The 25,593-nt window shown below is 39.6% G+C and overlaps 1 protein-coding gene and 1 long non-coding RNA gene across 3 annotated transcripts; both read right to left on the minus strand.

Annotated features, from left to right (window-relative positions):
- Positions 1-347: 347 nt before the first annotated feature.
- LOC120461954 (NACHT, LRR and PYD domains-containing protein 3) lies at positions 348-12,385 on the minus strand. 2 transcript variants are annotated; one of them, XM_089133577.1, is made up of 6 exons: positions 12,266-12,385; positions 10,180-12,066; positions 9,899-10,072; positions 6,662-6,835; positions 1,371-1,417; positions 348-1,285 (listed from the first exon to the last, which is right to left on the minus strand). In XM_089133577.1, exons 2-6 carry the CDS (start codon positions 11,913-11,915, stop codon positions 756-758), a joined length of 2,661 nt encoding a protein of 886 aa, XP_088989703.1. In that variant the 5' UTR covers positions 11,916-12,066; positions 12,266-12,385; the 3' UTR covers positions 348-755. The 2 variants fall into 2 exon arrangements, with proteins under 2 accessions (XP_088989703.1, XP_088989702.1); XM_089133576.1 differs by having other exon boundaries at positions 10,180-12,069.
- A 404-nt stretch (positions 12,386-12,789) lies between these two features.
- On the minus strand, positions 12,790-18,677 carry LOC148978146 (uncharacterized). The gene is made up of 4 exons (XR_016169383.1): positions 17,064-18,677; positions 14,790-16,982; positions 13,034-13,147; positions 12,790-12,878 (listed from the first exon to the last, which is right to left on the minus strand). It is a non-coding gene; the product is annotated as an uncharacterized LOC148978146 (long non-coding RNA).
- Positions 18,678-25,593: the final 6,916 nt, after the last annotated feature.

A 25,593-nucleotide genomic window follows, 5' to 3' on the forward strand; every position in this document is an offset into this window, starting at 1 on the left:
TTTATTGATATTTTTGGTAAATGTAGTAATGTTTTTTGAGCTAAAACTACTTTGTGCTTGCTTGACAGCTGTTATATTGGAAAAATTACTTTATGTTCCAGTGAATTACAGAGTATGCTATTGTGACTTGAATAAGCCCTATAAAGCTACTATTTTCTGTAGATCTGTAAAATGTATTATTGTTACAAAAACATAACACTAAAGTTTTCAGTGAGGAAATCTGACTCTATCACTCTCGTGATTATTTCTCCCCTTTTTCAGGGGTGTAACGTATATATATAAATCATAAGAATAAACAGTAAAAATACAAATACACGTTTATTATTTACGAAAATGTTTTATTTTTTTATTCTGGCAGGGTAGGCAGTGCCTAGTTTGCCTACCCAGACCGCACGTCACTGTAACCAACATATTAGAAAATCTGACCAATCTCATCACTTTTTTGCACTTGTGAAGTCGTACTCCAAAGCTCATTGATGGGGTGTCTTCCCTTGTTGTTGTGTTTTTATATCTTACAATCTGACTTTAAAGCTTAGAATTGCAACTACTTCTCATATCTCACACTGCAATTGTATATTAAGTAACCTCTTACATTGTGAATATAGCTCACAATTGCAAATCTATTTCTTATAATTTTGACTATTTATTGGTCACAATTGTGAGAAAATTGCATTGACGAGATAAACAATCATATTAACCTTTGAGTGTTTTGCTCTGAGGTGGAATATGCTTCTGGCGTTCATCACAGGAGGTTGTTAAATCTGACACAGAGACACTGAAGATTCAGGATAAACCCCAAATCCAGCATAGAGGGGTTCAGTGAATGTGGTGTTGAATGTGTATATGTGTGTGAGTGTGTGTGTGTCAGAGACGCTGTAGAAGGACAGAGTGCCGGCCGACACGTCTACATACACTCCTACTCTATTAGAGCGGGCTGAAGGGCCAGATACGTCAGTGCTGATATTATTGAACCAGACAGTGTAATTCATATCAGAACAGTACAGACTCCAGGACTTCTCATTGAGTCCAAACCAACAGCCGATCCCACTTTTCCTGCTGATTCCTTTATATGTCACTGCTACATGACCCGAGCCGCCCCATTTCACCTCCCAGTAACAGCGTCCAGTCAGACTCTCTCCACACAGAACCTGCTCCCGGTGATCGAATCTCTCTGGATGATCAGGATACGGCTGATGATCTTTGTTGTGTGTCGCCGTTCTGTTCTCCTCAGACAGAATGAGTTGAGTGTGTGCTGTGTTTATATCCAGTGTGAGACCACAGGCATCTGAACACAGAACAACAGATCAGAACAACTATGACATCATTAAATATGGAGAGGTGTGTGCTTGTGTGTGCATGAGAGGACTCACATTTTCTCAGTCCTGGTTTGTTTCTGAAATGTCCACCATGGTCCAACCTATGCATTGACAAAACATACACACAAACAAAGCTTGTTAAAGTAGGAGTATACTAATCTTAATGGGATGGTTCAACCATGAATTATGTATGAATTATGTCACCATTTACTCTCCCTCATGTCATTTTAAACTCGTCAGACCCATCAGATTACCTTTGAAACAAAAATTAAAATTTTTTATTGAGGTCCGAGAGATTTCTGGCCCTCAATTGAAAGTGCAACAAAACTTTTCAAGATCCAGGATTTATTTTTATTTTTATAAAACAATTTTTTCTGAAAAGACACAATCATATCATATGATGAACAAATTTAATTTAGAGAAATGAAGTGACATAATGCATAGTGACATAAAGACCTGGGTGTTATACTAGACCGCAATTTGTCGTTCGAAAATCATACTTCATATGTTACAAGAACAGCCTTTTTCCACCTTAGCAACATTGCTAAGCTACGTAACATGCTATCTATCTCTGATGCAGAAAAATTAGTTCACACATTCATGACCTCGAGACTAGATTACTGTAATGCTTTATTAGCCGGTTGTCCTGCATCCTCAATAAACAAGCTACAGTTAGTACAAAATGCAGCCGCTAGAGTTCTTACTAGGTCAAGAAAATACAATAACACTGATTCTATCATCTCTACACTGGTTACCTATTAAGTTCCGTATCAATTACAAAGTTCTACTACTGACCTAAAAATGGTTTAGCTACTGTGTATTTAATGGACCTTCTTTCGCCCTACAATCCACCGCGTTCCTTAAGATCACTAAATTCAAGGCTTCTGGTCATTCGTAGGATATCTAAGTCCAGTAAAGGAGGGAGGGCGTTCTCGCATTTAGCTCCAAAACTCTGGAATAGCCTTCCCGATACGGTCCGAGGCTCTGACTCGCTGACACAGTGCCTGTCCCACGATGGCAACTCGATAGCCGCGCCAGAATCAATCTCTAGAAGCCTCATTCAAACGAAGAAAAAAAAACTTTCAAAAGACTGTATTTAACAAAATTGTTTCTGGACTTTAAGTTATAAAGATCTTCTTTTCTTATATTATTCATATATCATTTTTTAGATTCCTAGATTCATTTGTTGCACTTTTTTATACAGTAATATTGTAAATCTAAAATACATTTTCCAGTTTAAAGTATTTGATGTGTGTGGCTGCATTTGAAGTTCTTTTTCACTTAAGAAAAATAAATAATATATTGCTGTGAAATGTATGTCAGATAATAAAAATACAGTGCTAGTATGAATTGCAACTGTAAAGATCACACCCAGGTATCGGATTAGTACTCGGTATTGGCTGATACCCTGAGTCCAAGTATCGGGATTGGTATTGGGAAGGGAAAAAGGGTATTGGAACATCTCTACAACTCGCCCCCTCCACCAACACTGCTCTGGCGTGGATTACCTGCCTATCTCTACCAGACCCCATGGTCTCTCGGGAGGAAGAAGCAGTTCAGACGCATGGCAAACAAGGTGGTCTGTTGGTTAAAATAAAGGGCTTTGTTTCCAAATGCTGATCCTTGCTGGATTTTGGGAGATCTTGACGTGAATTGTCATCAGTATGAGCTTCGGCGCTTTTGGGATCCTGCGTATAAGTGGCTGGTACCTGTGACTAACATGAATAGGGAGCCTCCGGTCATCATTCATTGGTCACCTCGTCTTAGAAGAGGTGGTGTGGACGCTACTCTCCTTCGGTCTGTTGACTGTGAATCTCTGTTGTTCAAAGACTCAACTCCAGTGAGGATAGTGTAAGGACTGGACGGAATGAGTTAGGGACATCAGCCGCAGTGTGGCTGGATGAGACTGTTCCTGACCACACACACACACGCACACACATACACCCACACTCATCCACTTAGTCCAGTGAGTATCGAGTTACAAGACTTTGACACATCGGAATGTGGGAGAGTGGGTCTCTGAACAAAGGGAAGGACACTTCTGTTTAAGGACATTTAACAAAATATATTCAATGGTTTTTATGTGTGTGTTTTCCCCCATGTCACAGTGAAATAACTTTGTTTGGTTGCGGCATAAGTAGAAGTTAGAAATACCTTCTTTATGTACTTTAAATATCTCTGTATTTTCCCTTTGACTTTCATATGATGTTTTTGACACCTCTAAAATGCTCAGGGGATGGGCTACCCGAATATGCACAGAGATATAAAGTAAAGTGTATTTTTAATATGTTTTACCGCCATTGAAGATCAAACGGTTGAACTATAAAACCTCCTTGAACACACCCCCTCCCACGAGGGGCGCGTGCTCTTAGACAAAGGACAATAAACCGGGAGTTCCCGCGTGCGTCTTCCCCACTCTCAGAAGCCCAGGCTGAAGCCCACAGGAAGAGGTTGGCTTTGTCCCAAGGGATGACAAAAGAGCCGCCGTCCAACTCGCGGCTAGACAATGCAGGCTGCTCAAGGAACGCAGCAACACATAAGAGAACCCTTCCACATGCAAGTAAATTTGGGTTACCCAGTTTTCAGCGCATTAAGAATGTGTTTTCGTGTTGTTTCAGAAAGGTTGACTGTCTAGGTGAATGTTACCCTGTCTATCTCTCTCTCTCTCTCTCTCTCTCTCTCTCTCTATACCCTCTCACTCATTTTTACACGTGTTCCCCTTTGCCCAAACGCCCCGCGTAGTGTTCGTTTCGTCGTGTTTAATGTTTGTAAATACATGTATCATTGTAACGTAGTAAATGCTTAAGTAGTTCTGCCTTATTAAAAGCATTATATTCATTTTTGATTGATTTACTGTCTGCTCATTACACATGGTCCCTGATATGCCAAGATCAAGCTACAAGCTTTTACAGAACTAAAAATACCTTAAAGGGTATGTGTTTATAGAGCAGGCAAGCTAATTCTTGTGGCCACAGAATTGGTTTTCACAAACTCTGTAAATTAATTGAGCTAATTAATTTTACCTGTCTTGTAAAACGTGGTCTGTGTAATTAATTCCAAGTAATTTGTGGTTAATTGCAGTGATACACATGCATGCATGCAGGTAAAATAAAAAAGGCATCCCTCATCGGGAGATTTATTAACATGTAAGACTGGTCTGATCCAAATCTGTATGAATAATTATTAATTATCAATTATTAATTATGATATGCAAATTCTCCATTGATCACACCCAAACAGTGCCTTTACAATAGCCTTGGTGAATGCTAGATCACTAGCAAACAAGTCTTTTGTTCTGAATGACTTTTTTACTTCGAAGGACTTGGGTGTGCTGTGTGTGACTGAGACCTGGATCGGTGTTGGTTAGCCAAGTGGTTTTTTCAGAAGTTTTACCTCTGAACTGTACCTATTTTTATTCTCCTCGACTTACGGGACAAGGAGGTGGGGTAGCAACTATTTTTTAAAGAACATTTAAACTGTCTGCGTTTGCCATTTTATCCTATTCCAGTTTTGAACACTGTGTTTTTGAACTTATCCTTTGAGTTATCCTGTGTTGTGTGCTGTTGTTTATCACCCACCCAAATATAACACAATTATATTGTGTTGTGTGTGTTGTGTACACTCCGCGCAGCTTCTAAACGGGGAAAAGTTAGTTTTGTTTTTGATATTCACCAGACATTCATTGAAAAATGGCAATTACCTCCTAAACGACTTAGCCAAATCTGACTTCGCTCTATATAATAAGAACTGTCCCTCAAAAGCCGCCACAATGTGAGTTTCGCCGGGAAAGCTCGCTCTTGACGGAGACGCGAGTAAGGGACCGTGTGGAAAGTGCACTTTTTCTGTTCAAACACTATATACAATTTTCAACACTTGACAAGCTATAATCCTGGTTACGGGCGTTCTGTTGCCGACAGTCTCTGCCTACGGTTTACCAATAACAACTGACTGGGTCATTTGACCAATCACCGCAGATTCGCGTCACTTAAAGGAGGTGTTTGGGAAAATGAATCGTCGAACGAATCATTTGGGAGTCGTTGAGCAAATCAGTTAAAAATAAATGCATATTATAAGACAAATAAAGTGTTTTTTATCCTTGCATGCACGTTAAACTGTTTTTGGGAACTCCTAAAACAAAAATAGGAACATTTCAAATGCTATGATAGGGGCTCTTTAAAAAACCTAATCTGGATTCATCAGTCTTTGCTAATTTTCTTAAATTTCTGTTTCTGTGCAAACTACTGGAGAAGGTCATATTTGGACTGAATTAATTTCTAGATCAACATGGTATTCATGAAGTGTTTCAGTCTGCAGTTTTAATCTTACTAGACCTTTCGGCTGCACTCGATACTGTAGACCATAAGATCTTGATCACACGCTTAGAACAATGTGATGGTATTAAGGGTACTGCATTGGCATGGTTTACATCTTATATGTCTGATAGAACTTTTTCAGTTTGTTTTGGAGACTTTATCTCCTCAACTGCTTCCTTTGCATGTGGGGGTCCCCCAGGGCTCCATCTTGGTGCCTATTTGGTCTCCCTTGGGACATATTTTTAAAAAATTTGGTATTTCTTTGTAATGCAGATGATACGCAAATGTATTTGTCACAGTGTCTGGTTGTGTTTTCCTGAGTTGTCACTAGAGGTCCTCGTTCTCTCGGTGTCTTTCACATTTGACTTCATTTCTCAGCATTCTGTCTGTCACTCATCAGTTCATTGCACTCAGCTGTTTCCCATCACTTTGTTAGATCTGTGTGTATATATTCCCTGTCTGTGTCAGTGTTTTTTACGGAGTCGTTGTTAAATGTCACCACTTCTGAGTTCTGTTTCGAGCTTGTTCGTGTTTTGTTTTTCATGTTTGGTTTGATTAATTGGATTGTAACCCCTGCCTAGAAGACTACGATTTTGTATTGCCCTTATTAATAAAACCATTGCTATTGGATTTCTGTTCCTGTGTGTGGTTTGTTACAGAACGACTCTGTCTCTGACTGGGTAGATGTGGCGTGTACAGTCTCTGGCTGGGCAGACTGGACGTGAAAAAAAAGAGTAGTCACGTCAGAGGCATCCCGATCAAGAGTAGTTTGCAGCATGTTTGATATTTACGATTTGGGATTGTGCCGGCTCCAGTGCGATCTGCAGCAGTAAAAAAATCGTAATGACACCACACAACTGAGGATTGTTTGGACAAAAAGAAAAAGAAGCCTTGAATCGGGCCCACACCCCTCACAATGTTAGGGTTGCAAATCGGCCCTAAATCTGGCTTAAAATCTTAAAGTGTGTGGCCAGACTTAGGTGACCTCAATCACATACAGATACACATATGAGTCATAACTGTTAAACATACTTGAGTATCTTTAGTGAGCAGTTTGGATCCTTCAGTTTGTCGTTGAGCAGCTTGACTCCTGAATCTCCTGGGTGATTGTAGCTCAGATCCAGCTCTCTCAGGTGTGAGGGGTTTGAACTCAGAGCTGAAGACACATAACCACAGCCTTCCTCTGTCACCATACAGCCTGACAACCTACAGACACACACAACAACAGACTGATCATCTACAGACACACACACATCAACAGACTGATCATCCACAGACACACACATCAACAGACTGATCATCTACAGACACACACAACAGATTGATCATCTACAGACACACACATCAACAGACTGATCATCCACAGACACACACATCAACAGACTGATCATACACAGACACACACATCAACAGACTGATCATCTACAGACACACACATACACAGACTGATCATCCACAGACGCACACAACAACAGACTGATCATCTACAGACACACACAACAACAGACTGTTCATCTACAGACACACACATCAACAGACTGATCATCTACAGACACACACATCAACAGACTGATCATCCACAGACACACACACAACAACAGACTGATCATCCACAGACACACACAACAACAGACTGTTCATCTACAGACACACACATCAACAGACTGATCATCTACAGACACAAACATCAACAGACTGTTCATCTACAGACACACACATCAACAGACTGATCATCTACAGACACACACATCAACAGACTGATCATCTACAGACACACACAACAACAGACTGTTCATCTACAGACACATACATCAACAGACTGATCATCTACAGACACACACATCAACAGACTGATCATCTACAGACACACACAACAACAGACTGATCATCTACAGACACACACAACAACAGACTGTTCATCTACAGACACACACATCAACAGACTGATCATCTACAGACACACACAACAACAGACTGTTCATCTACAGACACACACATCAACAGACTGATCATCTACAGACACATACATCAACAGACTGATCATCTACAGACACACACAACAACATACTGTTCATCTACAGACACATACATCAACAGACTGATCATCTACAGACACACACATCAACAGACTGATCATCTACAGACACACACAACAACAGACTGATCATCTACAGACACACACAACAACAGACTGTTCATCTACAGACACACACATCAACAGACTGATCATCTACAGACACACACATCAACAGACTGATCATCTACAGACACACACATCAACAGACTGTTCATCTACAGACACACACAACAACAGACTGTTCATCTACAGACACACACATCAACAGACTGATCATCTACAGACACACACAACAACAGACTGATCATCTACAGACACACACATCAACAGACTGATCATCTACAGACACACACAACAGACTGATCATCTACAGACACACAACAGACTGATCATCTACAGACACACAACAGAATGATCATCTACAGACACACATCAACAGACTGATCACCTACAGACACAAACATCAACAGACTGATCATCTACAGACACACACAACAGACTGATCATCTACAGACACACAACAGACTGATCATCTACAGACACACAGCAGACTGATCATCTACAGACACACACAACAGACTGATTATCTACAGACACACATCAACAGACTGATCACCTACAGACACACAACAACAGACTGATCATCTACAGACACACAACAACAGACTGATCATCTACAGACACACACAACAGACTGATCATCTACAGACACACATCAACAGACTGATCATCCACAGACACACACATCAACAGACTGATCATCTACAGACACACAACAACAGACTGATCACCTACAGACACACACATCAACAGACTGATCATCTACAGACACACACATCAACAGACTGATCATCTACAGACACACACATCAACAGACTGATTATCTGCAGACACACACATCAACAGACTGATCATCTACAGACACACACATCAACAGACTGATTATCTACAGACACACACATCAACAGACTGATCATCTACAGACACACACATCAACAGACTGATCATCTACAGACACACACATCAACAGACTGATCATCTACAGACACACACAACAACAGACTGATCATCTACAGACACACACATCAACAGACTGATCATCTACAGACACACACATCAACAGACTGATCATCTACAGACACACACACAACAGACTGATCATCTACAGACACACACACAACAGACTGATCATCTACAGACACACAACAACAGACTGATCATCTACAGACACACACATCAACCGACTGATCATCTACAGACATAACCACAGCCTTCCTCTGTTACCATACTGCCTGAAAACCTAAAACACACAAAACAGTCTAAGTAAGGAAAACTACTCATTTATACCTATTAATATGTCTCTAAACCTACAAAGATGCCCTGATTCCACAAATGTTATTTATCTGTTTCAGAGTTACCAACTGACACTGGCACTTAGGCTGTTGTAGGAAGTCAGTTGTAGTTCTTGTGTTTCTGCACATCTCTTCTAATTTTTCTGTTCTTGTTGTTCCTCTTTCCTTCAGCGATTCTGTTTGTTAACAGCAAGTGTTTTTCACTAATTGTACGGGACATGCGAATGTCTTAGTTATTCCACAAGTTTTAATGCGTATCTTCTTATCTTGTATTCACAACTCGAAGTCCATAGTTTCCTTCTTTAATTTATTCATAGTTTATTCTTTCAAGTCAATAAAGGATCACATTTCTTAAATACAGCATAAAATCTGAACGGAGACGGAGCAGCAGCTCATTTGCATTTAAAGCGACACACAAAATTGCAATTGCCCTCACACCCTGAACTGAAACTTCACAGACACATTCTGAGGACATCAGAGATTTATATTAAATCATGTGAAAATGGGCATAATAGGTCACCTTTAACACTATAAAGGGCTGTTTACACTACACTGATTTCAATAAAAAATTGAAAACTGCAGTTTGTATGCGTTTTGGACATTCATTTACGTTTTGGGAACCTAAAACATACATTTTTTAAAACACGTTCAACCTTTTAACGTAACAAAAATGAACAGAACCTTAATTGGAACTGCTAAAATGTCCTTAATCAGTATGCTAAAATTCATTCATTTCAATGCTTGAATCCCTAAAAAATCATCACATTAGGCCTAAATATTCAACCTATATTAAACAAAGTAAAAAGCAACTAAGATATCAAAAGATCAAATTTTACACACCTCAGTATCTCCAGCTGGCAGTTTGGACTCTTCAGTCCATCAGAGAGCAGCTTCACTCCTGAATCCTGCAGGTCATTGTTACTCAGATCCAGCTCTCTCAGGACACAGTTTGAGGATTGAAGAGCTGATGACAAACTCTTACAACACTGAGTAGTAATATTACAACCAACAAGCCTGAAGGAGAGAAAAACACATCCTTAACCTCATTCTTCAACTATTTCAATAATATCAGCTGAAAAACACATTCAAATGACATTATTAAGACACGATGAATCACTCACCGTGCTTTCCTGCAGTTGCTCACAGCTGGTATCAGTCTTCTTCTACCCTCATCTGATGTGTTGTATTTCTTGAGCTCCAGCTCATCCAGCACCTCCTCTGACATCTGAAGCATGTAGGAGATTGTTGAGCAGTGAGCAGGAGAGAGTTTCTTCTCTGAGTGTTTGTCTGATTTCACAAACTCCTGAATCTCTCTGGACAGAGTTTGATCTTTCACTTCCAGCAGACAGAGGAACAGACTGATGGATCTTTCAGTGGAGAGTCCATGTCCATTATTGATCTTCTCTTTAATGTACTGTGTGGTTCTCCTGATGCTCTCTGAGCTGTTCTCTGTGTGTGTCAGTAGATCCTGTAAGAGTCTCTGATTGGACTCCAGTGAGACGCCCAGCAGGAACCGCAGGAACAGATCCAGGTGTCCATTCTCACTCTCAAGAGCTTTATCTATTGCATCCCTATGCAGATTATGTATCACATCACAGAACTTCAACGTGTCATCATGTTTTATTACATGATGGTAAAATACATAGAAAGCAGCGAGAAACTCTTGAACGCTCAGATGAATGAAGCTGTAGACTTTCCTCTGATGAATCACAGATTCCTCCTTAAAGATCTCAGTGCAAATCCCAGAATACACTGACGCGTCAGTGACGTCTATGCCGCTCTCAATCAGGTCCTCCTCATTGAACATCACATTGCCCTTCATCAGCTGATGGAAAGCCACTTCAGCAAGTTTCACAATCACTTCTCTGTTGGACTGCAGGAGTTTCTCTGGATCTCTCTCTTCATACTTCTGATTCCTCATGTGGATCTGAATCAGCAGAAAGTGGATGTACATTTCAGTCAGAGTTTGAGGGATTTCTGCACTCAGATCTTCTTCCAGGAGCTTCTGAAGCACAGTTGAGGAGATCCAGCAGAAGACGGGTATGTGGCACATGATGTGGAGGCTTCTTGCTCTTCTGATGTGAGAGATGATTCTGCTGGCTTGATGCTCGTCACTGATTCTCTTCCTGAAATATTCCTCCTTCTGAGGATCACTGAATCCCTGAATCTCTGTCAGACGGTGGATGTATCTGGAGGGGATCTGATTGGCTGCTGCTGGTCTGGAGGTGATCCAGATGAGAGCCGAGGGAAGCAGATCTCCTTTAATGAGGTTTGACATCAACACACCCACTGATGAAGTCTCAGTCACATCAGAAACTTCCTGAGCGTCTGAAAACATCAGTGGGATTCTGCTTTCATCCAGACCATCAAAGATCAACACAACTCTACACTCCTCATACATCTTTGAGTCCAGATCTTGAAGTTCAGGATGAAAGTCCAGCAGAAGTGTGTGAAGACTGTACTGATGATCTCGGATCAAGTTCAGCTCTCGAAATGAAAGCACAAACATGAAATCTACATCCTGATGGTCTTTCCCCTCGGCCCAGTCCAGAATGAACTTCTGCACAGAGACGGTTTTCCCGATTCCAGCGATGCCTTTAGTAAGAACAGTCTTGATCTGCTGTTTCTCCTGGCGTCTTGGTTCAGCAGAGGCTTTAAAGATGTCATTGCAGTGGATTGGAGTGTCTTGTGAGTGTTGTGTTCTGACTGTTTTCTCCATCTGTAAAACCTCATGTTCTTCATTCACTCCTTCTCTCTCTCCCTCTATGATGTAGAGCTGTGTGTAGATCCTGTTCAGGAGGGTTTCATTCTCCTGTAGTTTCATTGCCTCAAATAATCTCTCATACTTGTTCTTCATGCTGGTTTTGTGTTGGTCTTTGACTCTCTGCAGGTCTCCAGTCTCCTGTGTGTGTGTCTGTAGGACTGCTTCAGATTTGTCCTGCCTGATACGGGTCTGATTTTGGGTTGTAGAGGACGGCACACATCTGATCAGCTCATATATCTCTCCCCTGCTGAAATTAAAAAGAAAAGAGCAATTACAGCCATTGCAATGACTGTTAGAGAGAGACCATCAGAAATATGTATATTGATTACCAGATATGACTTTGCTACCCTGGTGCATATGCTGCACATGAATTTCAAAAATAATTAATCATTATTTATCTGTGATGCACTACAGTCTATTAGCAAGTAAAATAATATACTAACGTAGAGTCAGAGGACACTTGTCCATCACTGAATTCAGGTGGAAGCTCAATGGATATACTACTCTTTACAGACACACCGCTGGGTTCTGGAGAATCAGCATTTTGTCTCCGCCTCTTGCTGATACTGAACAAAGACAAACAAAACAGCATTTCAAACTTATCTTCTGTTTGTCAATATCCTGTCTCAAGCATTTGATTTATATTTATTCAGTTGGAAGACGCTTTTATCCAAAGCGATTTACAAAGAAGGAATACAACAAACAGATTCAGCGACATGAGAAGTGCTGTTATACGATTGTTCAGGAATGAAATGAATGGGACAAATAGTAAACACATAGAGAATGTGGGAGGTTCTGGAAAGTGATGCCGTGTCTCTCTGTGATGGTATCATGAGGAGCCACTCATTAACTGACTGCAAGTTTCTGGAATACACTTTAAGTCAGTTTGGATTAAAGCCTCTCCCAAATGCAAAAATGTCTTACCTGGGGTCAGAGGTCATTGTTGTTTCACTGAATGCCGTGGGCAGATTCTCCATGGGTTACTTGAAACTCAATTCAGGAAATGGAGAACTAATTTTAGAGGTTATGTCTTCATCTTCTATATTTTCACAGAGACTTAATTTGTCCTCCTATTTAAAAAAAAAAATAGTGTTGAGAAAATAATTGATCATGATAATTGATAAAAAAAGATAAATTAAACAGAGAGACTTTTACTTTTGGATTAAAGGGATAGTTCACTTTGAAATTAATTTTGGTGTGTTTTAGCTTACCTCAAGGTCATCCAAGATGTAGGTGTCTTTGTTTCCACAGTATTTTCAATTTTGATATTTTTAGGTCAAACCGTTGTTGTCTGTCAGTCATATAATGCAGGTATGGGCGTCCACCTCAAAGAGCATGCACAGAGAAGTCCAGATTAAACATGATTTAACGACTCGTAAATGTAAGTACACATTGATGGCCTAAGACACGAAACGAGCAGTTTGTGTGAGAAAACTAACAGTATTGATATCGTTTTTACCTCTTGTAACCACAGCCACGTCCAACTGATCTGAAGGCACGGGCGCTTCAGTCTGCGCTCGCACTGGAAGTGATCGCTTGCGCGTGTACATCACTCATCGTTTACACAGAGATTTCGGAAGTTTTACCTTTCACTGTGAAGATCTAAACATATTTAGATAAGGAAATCGCAATGGAAGACGAATAATACAATAGTACTTCCGAAATCTCATTGTAAACAATGAGTGACGTACATGCGGAAGAGATCACTTCCGGCGCATGCGCAGACCAAAGCGCCCGTGCCTTCACATCAGTTGGATATGGCTGAGGATTAGCTTACTCAGAGCCCATGGAAGGAGTCAGTAGTTGTGGCATCTTCCATAGGAATCCCAATTCATCAGCCACTGACGATAAACGTCGAACAGAGATGTTTATACCCCTCACCACTACTCCTGTACCTCTGCTGACAGCCAGGACCCCGTCTCGGCTCCTCAGTGTAAACTTAATCTGAGTATTGCACACAAACCCTTCTATACCCGGAAGCAGGGGTGCGGTTTGCAATGCAAATCTCATTAGACAACGAGCGTTGGCCTGTTCTGTTACCACTTGAAGGTGATTGGGCTCTCAGGCGAGATCCCAATTCGTCAGTCACTAACGATTAATGTCTCTGTTCCCTCCTTAAGGGAATGGGGGTTGCATTAGTAACCTAGATGTTTGTTACGGCTGGCTCATATACTGCAACTTAAAAGATCCAAACAACCAATTCTTGAAGAATAAACCAATTTATTCACAAAACAAGAAAACAATTATTAAACAATCCAAAGAAAAACAATGTCTTGGGGAGAAAATTTCACACGCGTGTAAAAAACTAAGCCAAATAAGCAGAATTTCTGCCACTAAATATAAATAGGGAAGGTAATATTGGGAGAAAAATATATACAAATGAGAAGAATGGGAGAGAAATGAGAGAGAGCTCACTCGAAGGCACACTTCAGAGGGTTAATTACGAACTGAATGCACCTGTTGCCCAACTAACGTCTGCATGGTTTAGCAGAGCCAATGCTATTTTTGTAATGGCAACCAGCACTCGTGTGGTTTCTCATGTTTGTGCAACAGAATCAGCAGGCACTGGTTCGTTGATAATCGTTTCGGATGACTGGAAACAATAACACCATTCCAGTGCATTACAAAGTGTCAAGGTAAAGACATATATTTGTATCTTGACTTTTTCAACTTTTTTATTTAGTACATCACAGTATCTTTATATATAAAAAGATTACTCTATGGCTTTCAGTCTATATATTTTTTACTAATGTTATCGGAGTAATTCTGAATACGTATCAAAATTGTAAACTTAATCCAAATCATTTCCTTTAACTTTAACTGTCAACCATGTTGTCAATTTGTTTCATATTTCAACAGATTTGTTACAGTTGATTTGAAATCCCATTTAAGTAAGACCAAAAAAGAAAAATAGCAGTTGATTTTATATGATTATATGGTTACATAAAGAATAAGTTTTCAACTTACCACATAATATGCGTCCGTTTATATACCCAGTGTTAACAGGTGCAAGTCTTGGAATGGCGTATTTTCTACTTTCACTTCCGTTTACTAGAGCTGGTTTTGACTCCACCTGAAGAGCAAACTATCTCTGCTGACACAGAGCGTTATTACATCTTCAGGTGACTCTCAGATCTGTTGCAAGCATTAAAGGTAGGGTAGGCAATGGTTTTCGTGCATCAAACCTTTTCTTGTTACACTGCTTAAGTCTCTTCACATCCTGATAGCAATCAGTAACTAAATTGTTTAAAGTCTCAATCAGGACCATAATATGTTTGTCTAATGATTACATTCATCCCTGCCTGTCAACTTGTGCATAATTCAGATTCTGTTATAGAAGTATCTGAAGAATCTGAACTTTACAGATGTAACATGACAGACAGTGAACTGTAAGATTTATTGAAGAAACCAGTAACCAGTTCCACAGGGCAGATAAGAGACTAAATTTTCCCCTCATCTATCCATTAAAGTTACGTTCACTGCTGCAACATAAAGAAGTCAGGAAGACTCAGTCATAATTCATATTTGTAATTTATTTTGATTAGGTTCCCCAACAAAATATTTTGACAAATTCTAAACACAGGAAAAAAGTAGTAAGAAATATAAACAGATAAATATGAAGTGTAACGTCAAGGTTACAACAAATCCAAATGTAAAGCCCGGCTCCATCGGCCCATCCGATCAGCGGGTGAAGGACTCTGTGTGTTACAAAGTATTTTTGATTAAATGTAATACACTTTTCATATGTATTCTCTCGTTATTTCATTTGAATCCATAAATAAAAAGGTTTTGGTGATATCTGTGCATGTAATGAGGATGCTGAGCCTGAAGTTTATTAAAGACGGTTTCAGCAAACAAATGTGGTGAGGCAGACACAGGGTCAAAACCAAGGTCTCAGTCAGATCTTTCAACACACAAGGGGAACTCCAAAAGACAAGAGCGAGTAGGCTAAAACATCAGTCCGATCAGGCCACCAAAACAAAGGAGATAATAAAACAGATAACCAGGCAGAATCAAACACAATAGACAGGCAATAACGCTCAGTAAGGCAGGTAAACTGGCAATACTTCGCAATGAGTATAAGAATGGTCTCTGGTTAAATAGCATTCAAGCAGGAAATGAGTCCAGCAGAAGAAGCAGAGGGAGTGGAGCACAGTCAGTCCTCAGGCGAGGGCTCCCTCTGCTGGTCTGGCATGACGAGTGCATAATTAAATATAAGCGAATGTTTGAATATTCCTTTTGACATTATTCTAATGAAGTCAGTTCAAATCATCAAAATGTAACAATTTATAATGCAGGTAAATATATAATCAGTAAATGTATAATCAGTTCAAAGATAATCAATACAAAACATCACATGTTCTGGAATAAAGTGAAGACGAACCCGACATTTAAGGAATACATGAAGCTGAGAGACTCGGCCTCGCTCAACTTTACAGGCTCATCTGAGGGACAGTAAAGGGCCCTGGTCTCCAGCTGCATTTCATTATATAGACAGACCTCATTTCAGACTTACTGGGGGGCAGAAGTTGATTTACCATTTGCGTGCTGTGGGAATTTGCATTGAGTTAAAACCTTCTGAGGGCACGGGGCAAAACCCTCATATGTGTGTGAATTATTTCTAAACTCTTAAAAACCTTATTACCTTTTCTTTTACTTATTTGGAAATGAGACATTTGTACCAGACACACTGAGACATTTCAAATGATACTAAACAAAAACTAGATGATAATCATTCCCATTAAAACATTTATATTCTTGTGAGAGTTTGGTTAATCTCTGCAAGAGATAGATGTAGATTAGGATGAGGGAGGCGAGACCTTCGTCTCAATAGTGTAGGAGGGAGAGTTCAAATGTTAATTTGCTTGGTTCTCTCAGAGAGTTGTGCATCTTACCGTTTTTCGAGTCTTACAAAAACACATAATTTAAACATAAATTGCTCAGAATTGTATTGAATTTTTTTTAGCTAGCATAATTTTGCAAAGTCAATATAGTTAAACACAGAGTTTGTGACTGCTTAAAAAATGGACTGTTTGTTTTTGATGTCTCAACTGAGGTTGTTAAATCTGACACAGAGACACTGAGGCATCATAAACCCTGCATCCAGCATAGAGGGATGAATGTTTGCTGTGTTTGGGTCCAGTGTGAGATCACAGGCATCTGAACACAACAAGAGCGATCAGAACTACAGTATATAAAGGACAACTTTAGAGCTGTATGTGAAAGAGAGAAAAGACCTACATTTTCTCAGTCCTGGTGTGATTCTTAAATGTTCTCCATGATCCAAACTAGAACAAATATAACGCACAAATGAAACGTGTTTGATTATTAAACATTTTTTTTTCTGTGTCAGAAGCAGTGAGTATCGATTAATAATTCTCAAAATGAGACACACAAAACAAGAGCCAAATACAGTATAACTAATTAGTGTTAAGGCCTGTTCACCTTAAGGATGATAACTATAACGATAACGATATATAGTTCTAAAAATAAAAGAATAGCAGAGTTCACACCACAACTATAATGATAACAGCGCAGAGAAACAATATCTTTGGACTCAGGGCTCTAAACCGGTTGAAGGAATGAAAACAAAAACAGGAAACTATCTAAATTTTAACAGGAACATAAACAACAACAACAACAAAAACCCCTTCTGAACAGAAACGCTTATTTGAAATACCATTATCTGGTTAATAACGTTGTTTTATCGTTATGTATAAGATTTTTATATGGGAGTCAATCAAATATAAATTTAAACAGTACCGCCTATGCAAATTTTACAGTGTGAATATATATTGTAATATAATTTCCAATATATGAAAAGCGGCATTTCCTGATGTATTATTCAATATATTGTAATATATAACACAATCCATTTATGCAATATATTATTTAATATATTTTGAAGTATTTTTACACCATTTAAAATATTGATAAAAATATATGGAAATATTTTGGTTCCATAAGGATGAATGTGCCTTTAGGGTGTGGGTTGCACCCTGTCAGCACCTGATGCGAGACGTGCATTTTGATGCATGTATGTTTCAAGTAGAACCCATAATAATCAGTGATAGTATATCTACACTAAATGCAGTGCCACACAACAACTCAGAGACAGTAAACTGATATATCCGGTTCTATTTCTGACAGACTCCAGTGCTTGCACTACTTCGACACAAAAGACTAAATCAATTCAAACATTTGCTTTAATGTATGCAGTGCAGACAGCCTCAAGATGTTGTGAAGTGGCACGATAAATGTATCTAGGACTATGATAGTCTTATTTTAGTCACAAATTTAGATGGTTAAAAATAATTTGTCATTTAAGTAAGTTAGTCATTTATCTTGTCAGTGTGCTTGTTTTAACAAGAGAAATAGTCGACTTTCACTAATAACACAAAACAGTTAACTCACATACCAATACATCCATAAGAAGTGGTTGTTCTGCAGGTTCGTCGTCGTCTTTATCGACTCGCTCGCTCTGGCTGGAATATGTAAGGCTTGATGGACAAGTCTTCTGTTGTTGACATTTTATTAACGTGTGAATAAAAATGTTCTTTGAAGGTATCGTATATAATCGTATATCTCTAATCAAACTACAATAATGGCCGAACGTGGGGAGTTGAACTGACCGTGAACTCATGGACCTGGAGAGCGGGCGGGGTGTGACGCATCTCCTTTTTATTTAAAGGGGCCGCTTTGAAACGGGTCGCTCACAGACGCACATCAGAAAAGGGGCTTGTGGAGCTATAATAATGAGGAATTCAGACCCAAGCATTGCAGTTATGCTTTATATAGACCACAAATGTATGATTTATATGTAAAAATGAATGATTTAAAAGCATGATATGTACCCTTTAAATGGTTTGAAAGTAAGCATTTTCAATAATCAGTGTAGGGTTTCGAGAACGCATTCTGAATTTTTGCGTTTTTTAAACACAATGTCACATTAACACACATACGGAAATTTTATTTCGTTTTCTAGTTACAGTGACTCGTAGCATTAGCAATATTTCAACACATTTTTGACATTATCTATTGTCAATAATGTAACAATGTATGAAGTACAGCTCACACAGAAGTCACTTTTAAACCAATCTGTTACATGTTTGTCATCGCAGTGGATTCACATTTGGGCTTGGCGTAAAAATGCAGCATTTTTGAGCAGCATTAAACAGACTGTAAGTGTAACTAAATTTTTCTGTTTGATTAAATAAAAAAAATATGACAAATAAAACATATATACATTTGACAAGGTAATAATAAAAGTGTCTATTACAAAAACTAAAAAATGCTGCTGAACCTGATGTAGGCCTATATACTGTATTATTCATTACATTTCCAAATCCAGAGCAGTTTTGCACAGTTAAGAAATACATGTCAGCATTGAAAACAGTGAATGTTTTAACAGGGTTAGTTTTACACTTTGGACTGATATTGAATATTGTAGTGCACTTAGAGATAGATTGTGTCTCAAATAACTTATTGTAAATAATCTTCTATGTCTGCATAATATTTAATCTATAGTGCAATAATAATAGAAAGTGTTCACATATACAAATTACTCGATAAATATGAACATTTGTAACCTCTTACCTGTAGTCTCTATGAGGAGATTCACCAGTAAAGCGATGATAATAATCGACAACATTTCTGAGAAAATACAGACAGACTCAAATAAAACAAACTCTGAGGGATTTTGCCAGAAACACGCGAATAATAATCGAGATATTATAAATCAGACTGTCATGTTCAATAAGGAAACAGAAACTCACCGGAGACATCGAAGACTCGTCCGTTAAATCACAGTGTTAATTATGATGAATTTGAGCAATTAGACACATCCAACACATTAATATTCGAATATAATTCATAAAAGCAGACGAAACGAGTGAGAATCAAACGTGCTCCTGATTCTCCTCCTGTTTTACTTTCACTTTAACGTCAGTTAATGATCCTCAATAAAACACAGGCGTCACCAGAACACTCAGTATGTGTTCGAGAACTAAGCCAAAGCGATTGAGAAAATGTATTTACACCGTGTCCTAACTACACACGACGCAATAAAATTCCAGCGACAGCAAGTGTGTCTGTCCACACTAGACGCGACGCATTCAGAACAGCGTGTGAGCAGAGTCTCTCTGTGAAAGCGCACTGTTGGCCCGCACTCGCATTGAATATGGTTAAGGACATAATCAAATCAAGAAATAACATTATTAAAAATCAAAACATTAACAAAATATACTCATTGACTAATTTTGTTATGAACAGTTGTACGTTTGCATAGAGAATTCATTTTGAACGCTATATTACATGCTTTCAAAATCTGAGGTAAATTATCGCTTGTGGCACAGTGACCTATTTTTAACTAAAAAAAAATATAACCAGTGTAATTTCTTCATTCGGTCAGCCGCGACGTCGCAGAAATAGGATCCGTTTCTAAATTAGAAACTTTGCGTGTCGCCGTCGCGTCTGGTTAGGACAAAAACTCTGATTAACATGGAAAAGATACCTTTTATCGCGTGTCGCGGCGTCGCGTGTAGTTAGGACACGGTGTTATCATTTAGTCCTCCTCACTTTTGAAATGATGGCTTCGCCCCTGGGTGAGTGAATGCGGTGAATGCTAAAATGTACACACACACACACACACACACACACACACATATATATGTGTGATATATATATGTGTGTACATATATATATATGTATATATGAAGAGTTCAGAATCAAAAGACTAAGTGCCATTTGAAATTTTCTTCTAGAATGATCATTTTTATCAAGCTTGTATGTTTAAGTTCAGTAATTTCACTTAAATTGCAATGAAGATTACCTACTCCGGTCTTGTGAGGCGCGCGCCGGTCTTGCGTCTCTCACGGAGAAGCGAAAGCATAAAAACGGGAGCGACGACGGCAGATCGAGAGAGAAACAGGCCTGATTTTATGTTGTGTTTTGTTTCTGTTGTGTGTGACGTTACAGCAGTCGTCAATGAGGGGCTGCTGGATTATACTTTCGTTTTGTATTTGTTCATTTTACTATTAAAATGTTTAAATGTCCGCCGGTTCCTGCCTCCTTCTTCCCACAACAACAAACCCCGTTAACGTTACATTGGCAAACTCATTAGTGAATTACTCGTTTGTATTTATTGCTGTATGGTGAATTACTGTACGTTACCTGGATGTTCTGAAGGCGAAACTATCACAACACAAACGTCCGTGTGCTCGTCTGATTCAGAGCTTTCCTCCAGGAGAAATTGGCATTGTTGAAATTCTCTGCAGCAGACGGACTCTGTGTCCGTAGGCCGTGACACGCAGCGAGAGTACAGGCAACAGCAATCCGCCCAGCGCCAGAGTCAGTGCGGGGTCCTCGAGCGCGACAGGCCGCCGCCTCGGCGTCTCCTGCTCCTCCATCAGCCTCAGCTGCTCTAAACGATACTGCGACTCGTAAAGATAGTCACGAACATCGGATTCGAGCAGCAGAACGTCAAAATCATGTTTAGTTTCTTCCGTCATTATCATAACTTACGATCTCCACAGCGCTTGTTAGCTTAGCTTCCAAACAAGATGGCGGATATTGATTTCAGTTTCTGCAAGTGAAGTCCCGCCCACTGATCTGTAATAGGCCTGTGGGTGAGTGGGTGCCACACCCTTGAATAATAATGAGCTAATATATGTAGTTCTAAAGATATTAATGAAATGTGACTTCCTGCTTATCGTGACGCAAAATGACGATTTTTACGTCACGATAAGCAGGAAGTTAAACACTTAAATCCTTATTTCTCCCATCTCAGGGGAAAATAAGGGAATAAACCATGACCATTCAAAAATATGACTGGGTTTCTAAAGATACAAAGCTTAATGCAAATGGGTGAAGTGACATTTTAAGCCTTAAAGTTCTGCATAATTAAGGGCGTGGCCACTTGAGTGACAGCTGGATTCTTGCCGCCGCTTTCACTGCTAGTAGTTTGTCTGCTCTCTGTTAGCGTCACCCTCAGCTGTGTTTGTGCTTTTTCCGGGATTATTTCATACAGTTTAATACATGTATTATACCTTCATCCGTGCACGCCGTTGGATTCAGTCGTGTTGAGTATGGAGAGAACGACCAGCGCCGTGTTTCCAGCTGTTTCCCTCGCATGCACTAATGGATGTCTGATGATTTTAGTGCTTTCTCTTTGTCCATGCAATAGATGCACACCCTTGAATGAGCGCGGATTTCTAGTTCATTTACTTGAACTTCTGAGGTAATATCTTTGGTTTGACCCATCTGAGAAACTGAGAGGCGGACAAAATCAGATTGTAAAATGGACTGAATAAAGCTCTTTATGAACTTGACGTGAGATGCCGACTGACATGTGCTTGAATCACTGTCACACGCTCAAGCTTAGAGCAATATTGTAAGTGACTAATTAATTTTTAACTAGCATAATAATAATGCATCACGATATTATCACGAATAATGCATCACGAGTTGACTGCTTGTATGTTTTGAGTGTGAGAATTGTGTGTGATTATGTACTTGTATACATGCTCTTAACTAATTGCCCCTTGTGAGATTAATAAAGTTGATAAAAAAGTAAATAGTCTCACTTTTAGTTACGTCTTAACTATTATAATATTTTGAAGGGCAAAAACATGAACTTTAACCATTGGCTTTACTTTTTCAATCAGCTGTCATTTAGCGAGAGGGCAGTAGCATAGCATTAGCACCTCAGCTCCACCCGCGTCCCGCCTCTTTGCCCATTTTAATTTATCCGGTAGTGACGAGAAGTGACGCGCTGCCAAGATGGCGATGGCCGGTCCCGCCCACTTTAGGCTTCAAAAACGCTCTTCAGAAACCTATGGGTGACGTCACGGATACTACGTCCATATTTTATACAGTCTATGCTAATAGCCCAGACGTCTAGACTAAAACAAGGCTAAATTTGGGCTGTCAGTGAAAATCCAATAGACGTCTAAACACAGCCCAAGAATAGACTAGTCAACAATTAGACGGCTATTGAACGACTACATATACATGTAATAGACAACAAGATGGCTAAAGGATTCTTTTCACTCAAATATAACGGGTTCTCCTAAATGACAATCCATCCAAAAGATTTTAGATAAAAGGTTTATTTAGCAAAAGAACAACATTACATAACTTACAAAAAGATCAAAACATAAAAATGACCAAACCGAATATTAAAATTACAATTTAAAATGATTTTAACATCAACAACTTAAGATAACAAAATATAAATCTCTGTCTGCCAAATAAGAAAAAGATGTGTGTGTGTGTAACATTCACCGTATAGCTCTGCACTGCACCTGCAGTCCCTCTCCCCAGTATTCTGATCACCTGCACCAGTTCCCAATCAGCAACCAGCTCCATTAATCCCCCAGTTTACACTCAGTGTGGGTCAAGCCTCCACAGGAACAGACCATTATCCCCGTCTCAAGAAGTGTCTCTTATGCGGTCAACACCGTCAGGTAAAGTATACTCACCTGTGAAATAATCACCTGTGAAACACTCACCTGTGAAATACTCACCTCTGTGTCCTTGTCCTTGAATCCGTGTATGCTGAGACTCTGTATTCCTCCTGAGTTCAACGTGCTTGGCTGCATCTGAAAGAGAAAAGACAAGTATCTCTGAACTGTGTTTAGACGTCTGTTAGATTTTCACTGACAGCCCAAATTTAGCCTTGATTTAGCCTAGACGTCTGGGATATGTCTTGACGGCTATTAGACGCAAAATTGCTTGCTGGGTTTTCACACGCCACACATCCATTTTCTCACGCAGAGAAAAATCGCGTACAAAGAGGACACCGACACCGACACAACTTTTGATATGGAACAAATTGTCAACTCTCAGATTCTGTTCTTATTTTTATGTGATTCGAACAATAAATACCATTTTGATGCTTTTAAATATGAGAGATTGCTGTCGCGCCTCAGTTCAAAGGGCACGTGGTACAGTCCCCCCCTTACCCATCAACTAATCTCACTGACAGAATGGAGAAGTTTCAACACATTCAGAGTTGGCCCAGAAAGAAGAAAATATGTCAACAAAGAGGATGTTTAAATTTCCAGAATGTGAATTAGACATGTTCATTAAATCAGTGTTTGTACAGACGGAGGAGCAAGATGGCGGAGAGAGCAGTTGTGAAAGTTGCGGGGTCTGACAGAAAAAGTGATTTTGACATCCAGAGCAGTTCATTTAGATCAACTTTAAAAAAAAGTCACTGTGAGGTAAACATCTTCTTAAAAGACTATTATGAGACACTTTTCTGAAAAGAAGCACTAAACACACTCGGGATAAATGGCTAACCTCAATGAACATGACTACAGTGTGGACGGGATACGTCACGTGAGGCCGTGATGTTTTGACGAGTTTGTTGAAGAAGAGGTGCAGATGGCAAAACCTCGGAGCGACCACACTCCGTTAAAGAGTCCAAACCCACAGAAACTGAAGAGGAGAGATGAATCAAGAGAAGCTTACGATATTCACACCGTCACAAAGATCTGAGGAAAGACTTGATGCGACATTGATCAGCACATCCCAAATAATGAAAAAGAGGTGACAGAAAATAAAAATGAAAATATTCAACTCAATAGGCTGACAAAAGAGAACGAGGAGCTGAAGGAGAGATGGAGCGATACGGAAGACGATGGATTCTCAACTTGATTGGTTTACCGGAGAAGGACAACGAGGACACAAGAGAAAGGGTGGTCAGTATTCTCAAAGAGTGACTCCGATATCGGTGGAAAAACTACGAGACAAGGTTGATACTGTCCATCGTCTGGGAAAGAAAGACGATCATGAGGCCGTGACCGATCATCATGCAGTCCGGCATGCGGACGACGAGGGACGGGATCTGGAGGAGGTCGAGGGACACCAGAGTCCAATTCAGACAAGATCGTGAAGAGCTGTATCCGGCGGGACAGGAGGCCAGACGCTACGGGAACAAAGCGGACTTGAAGGAAGGGTGTGCTAATATGCTATTATAGACGGGAAAATCATCACCTGGATTCAGAAGTTTGACTAAGGGGACTGTTACTGTTAATGACAAAGTTTAATTCTGTGACGGATTGTTCATTCCTGCCTTAAATTCTAGATTTTAAAGCACATTTAAGAGCGTCTGTATTTTGTTTCATTCGTATGTCTATTGTTTTTAGTTCTTTAAACGTTCGAGGTTTAAGAATATCATTAAGCGTAAGACCTTTTTTTTATTTTGTAAGGAAGTCAAAGCCAGCCTTATTTTGTTAAGAGACCCATTCTAACAGGGATGATGAAAAGTTCTGGAAGCAACAATGGGGAGATAATACTTCATATCTCATTCTGCAGGAGTGATGCTTTTATTTTTGAGGTTTATAGGGAAAATTATTGATTATAAAAGTGATGAAGGTCACTGGCTAATGGTTGTGGTGGACGAATTTGATTTTAAAATGATTTTGATGAATGTTTATGGGTACAATAACAGGTCTCTCAATAGGAATATGATGTTAAAGTTAACAGGGAATGGAGTGCAAATTATGGCACGGATAGCATAATCATGTCTGTAGAGTGAGCGCTCGGAGCGGGAGACACAGAACCTGATTTATACACGGTTGAACTGGCCGTAACAAAGCGGGCATAAGATGGACACGAGCGCGAGTCCGCGGGCGAATTTAATAACACGGAGTGTTGTTAACTAATTGATCAATATATAAGGCGCTCCGGATTGTAAAGCGCACTGAGTTTTCCCGTTTTTTGAGATTAAAGGCTTTTAAGTGCGCCTTATAGTGCGGAAAATACG

Source organism: Pimephales promelas, chromosome 7, assembly GCF_988280905.1.
Source record: "Pimephales promelas chromosome 7, fPimPro1.hap1.1, whole genome shotgun sequence".
Taxonomy (NCBI): domain Eukaryota; kingdom Metazoa; phylum Chordata; class Actinopteri; order Cypriniformes; family Leuciscidae; genus Pimephales; species Pimephales promelas.

Excerpts from the sequence above, each read along its gene's own strand:
- LOC120461954 (XM_089133577.1), bottom strand. The coding sequence starts at position 11,915 with ATGAAGAACAAGTATGAGAGATTATTTGAGGCAATGAAACTACAGGAG. Across the intron at positions 10,073-10,179 it reads AGCAACTGCAGGAAAGCACG|GCTTGTTGGTTGTAATATTA; the intron begins GTGAGTGATTCA and ends TCTCTCCTTCAG. Across the intron at positions 1,418-6,661 it reads TGCTCACTAAAGATACTCAA|GTTGGACCATGGTGGACATT; the intron begins GTATGTTTAACA and ends GTCAATGCATAG.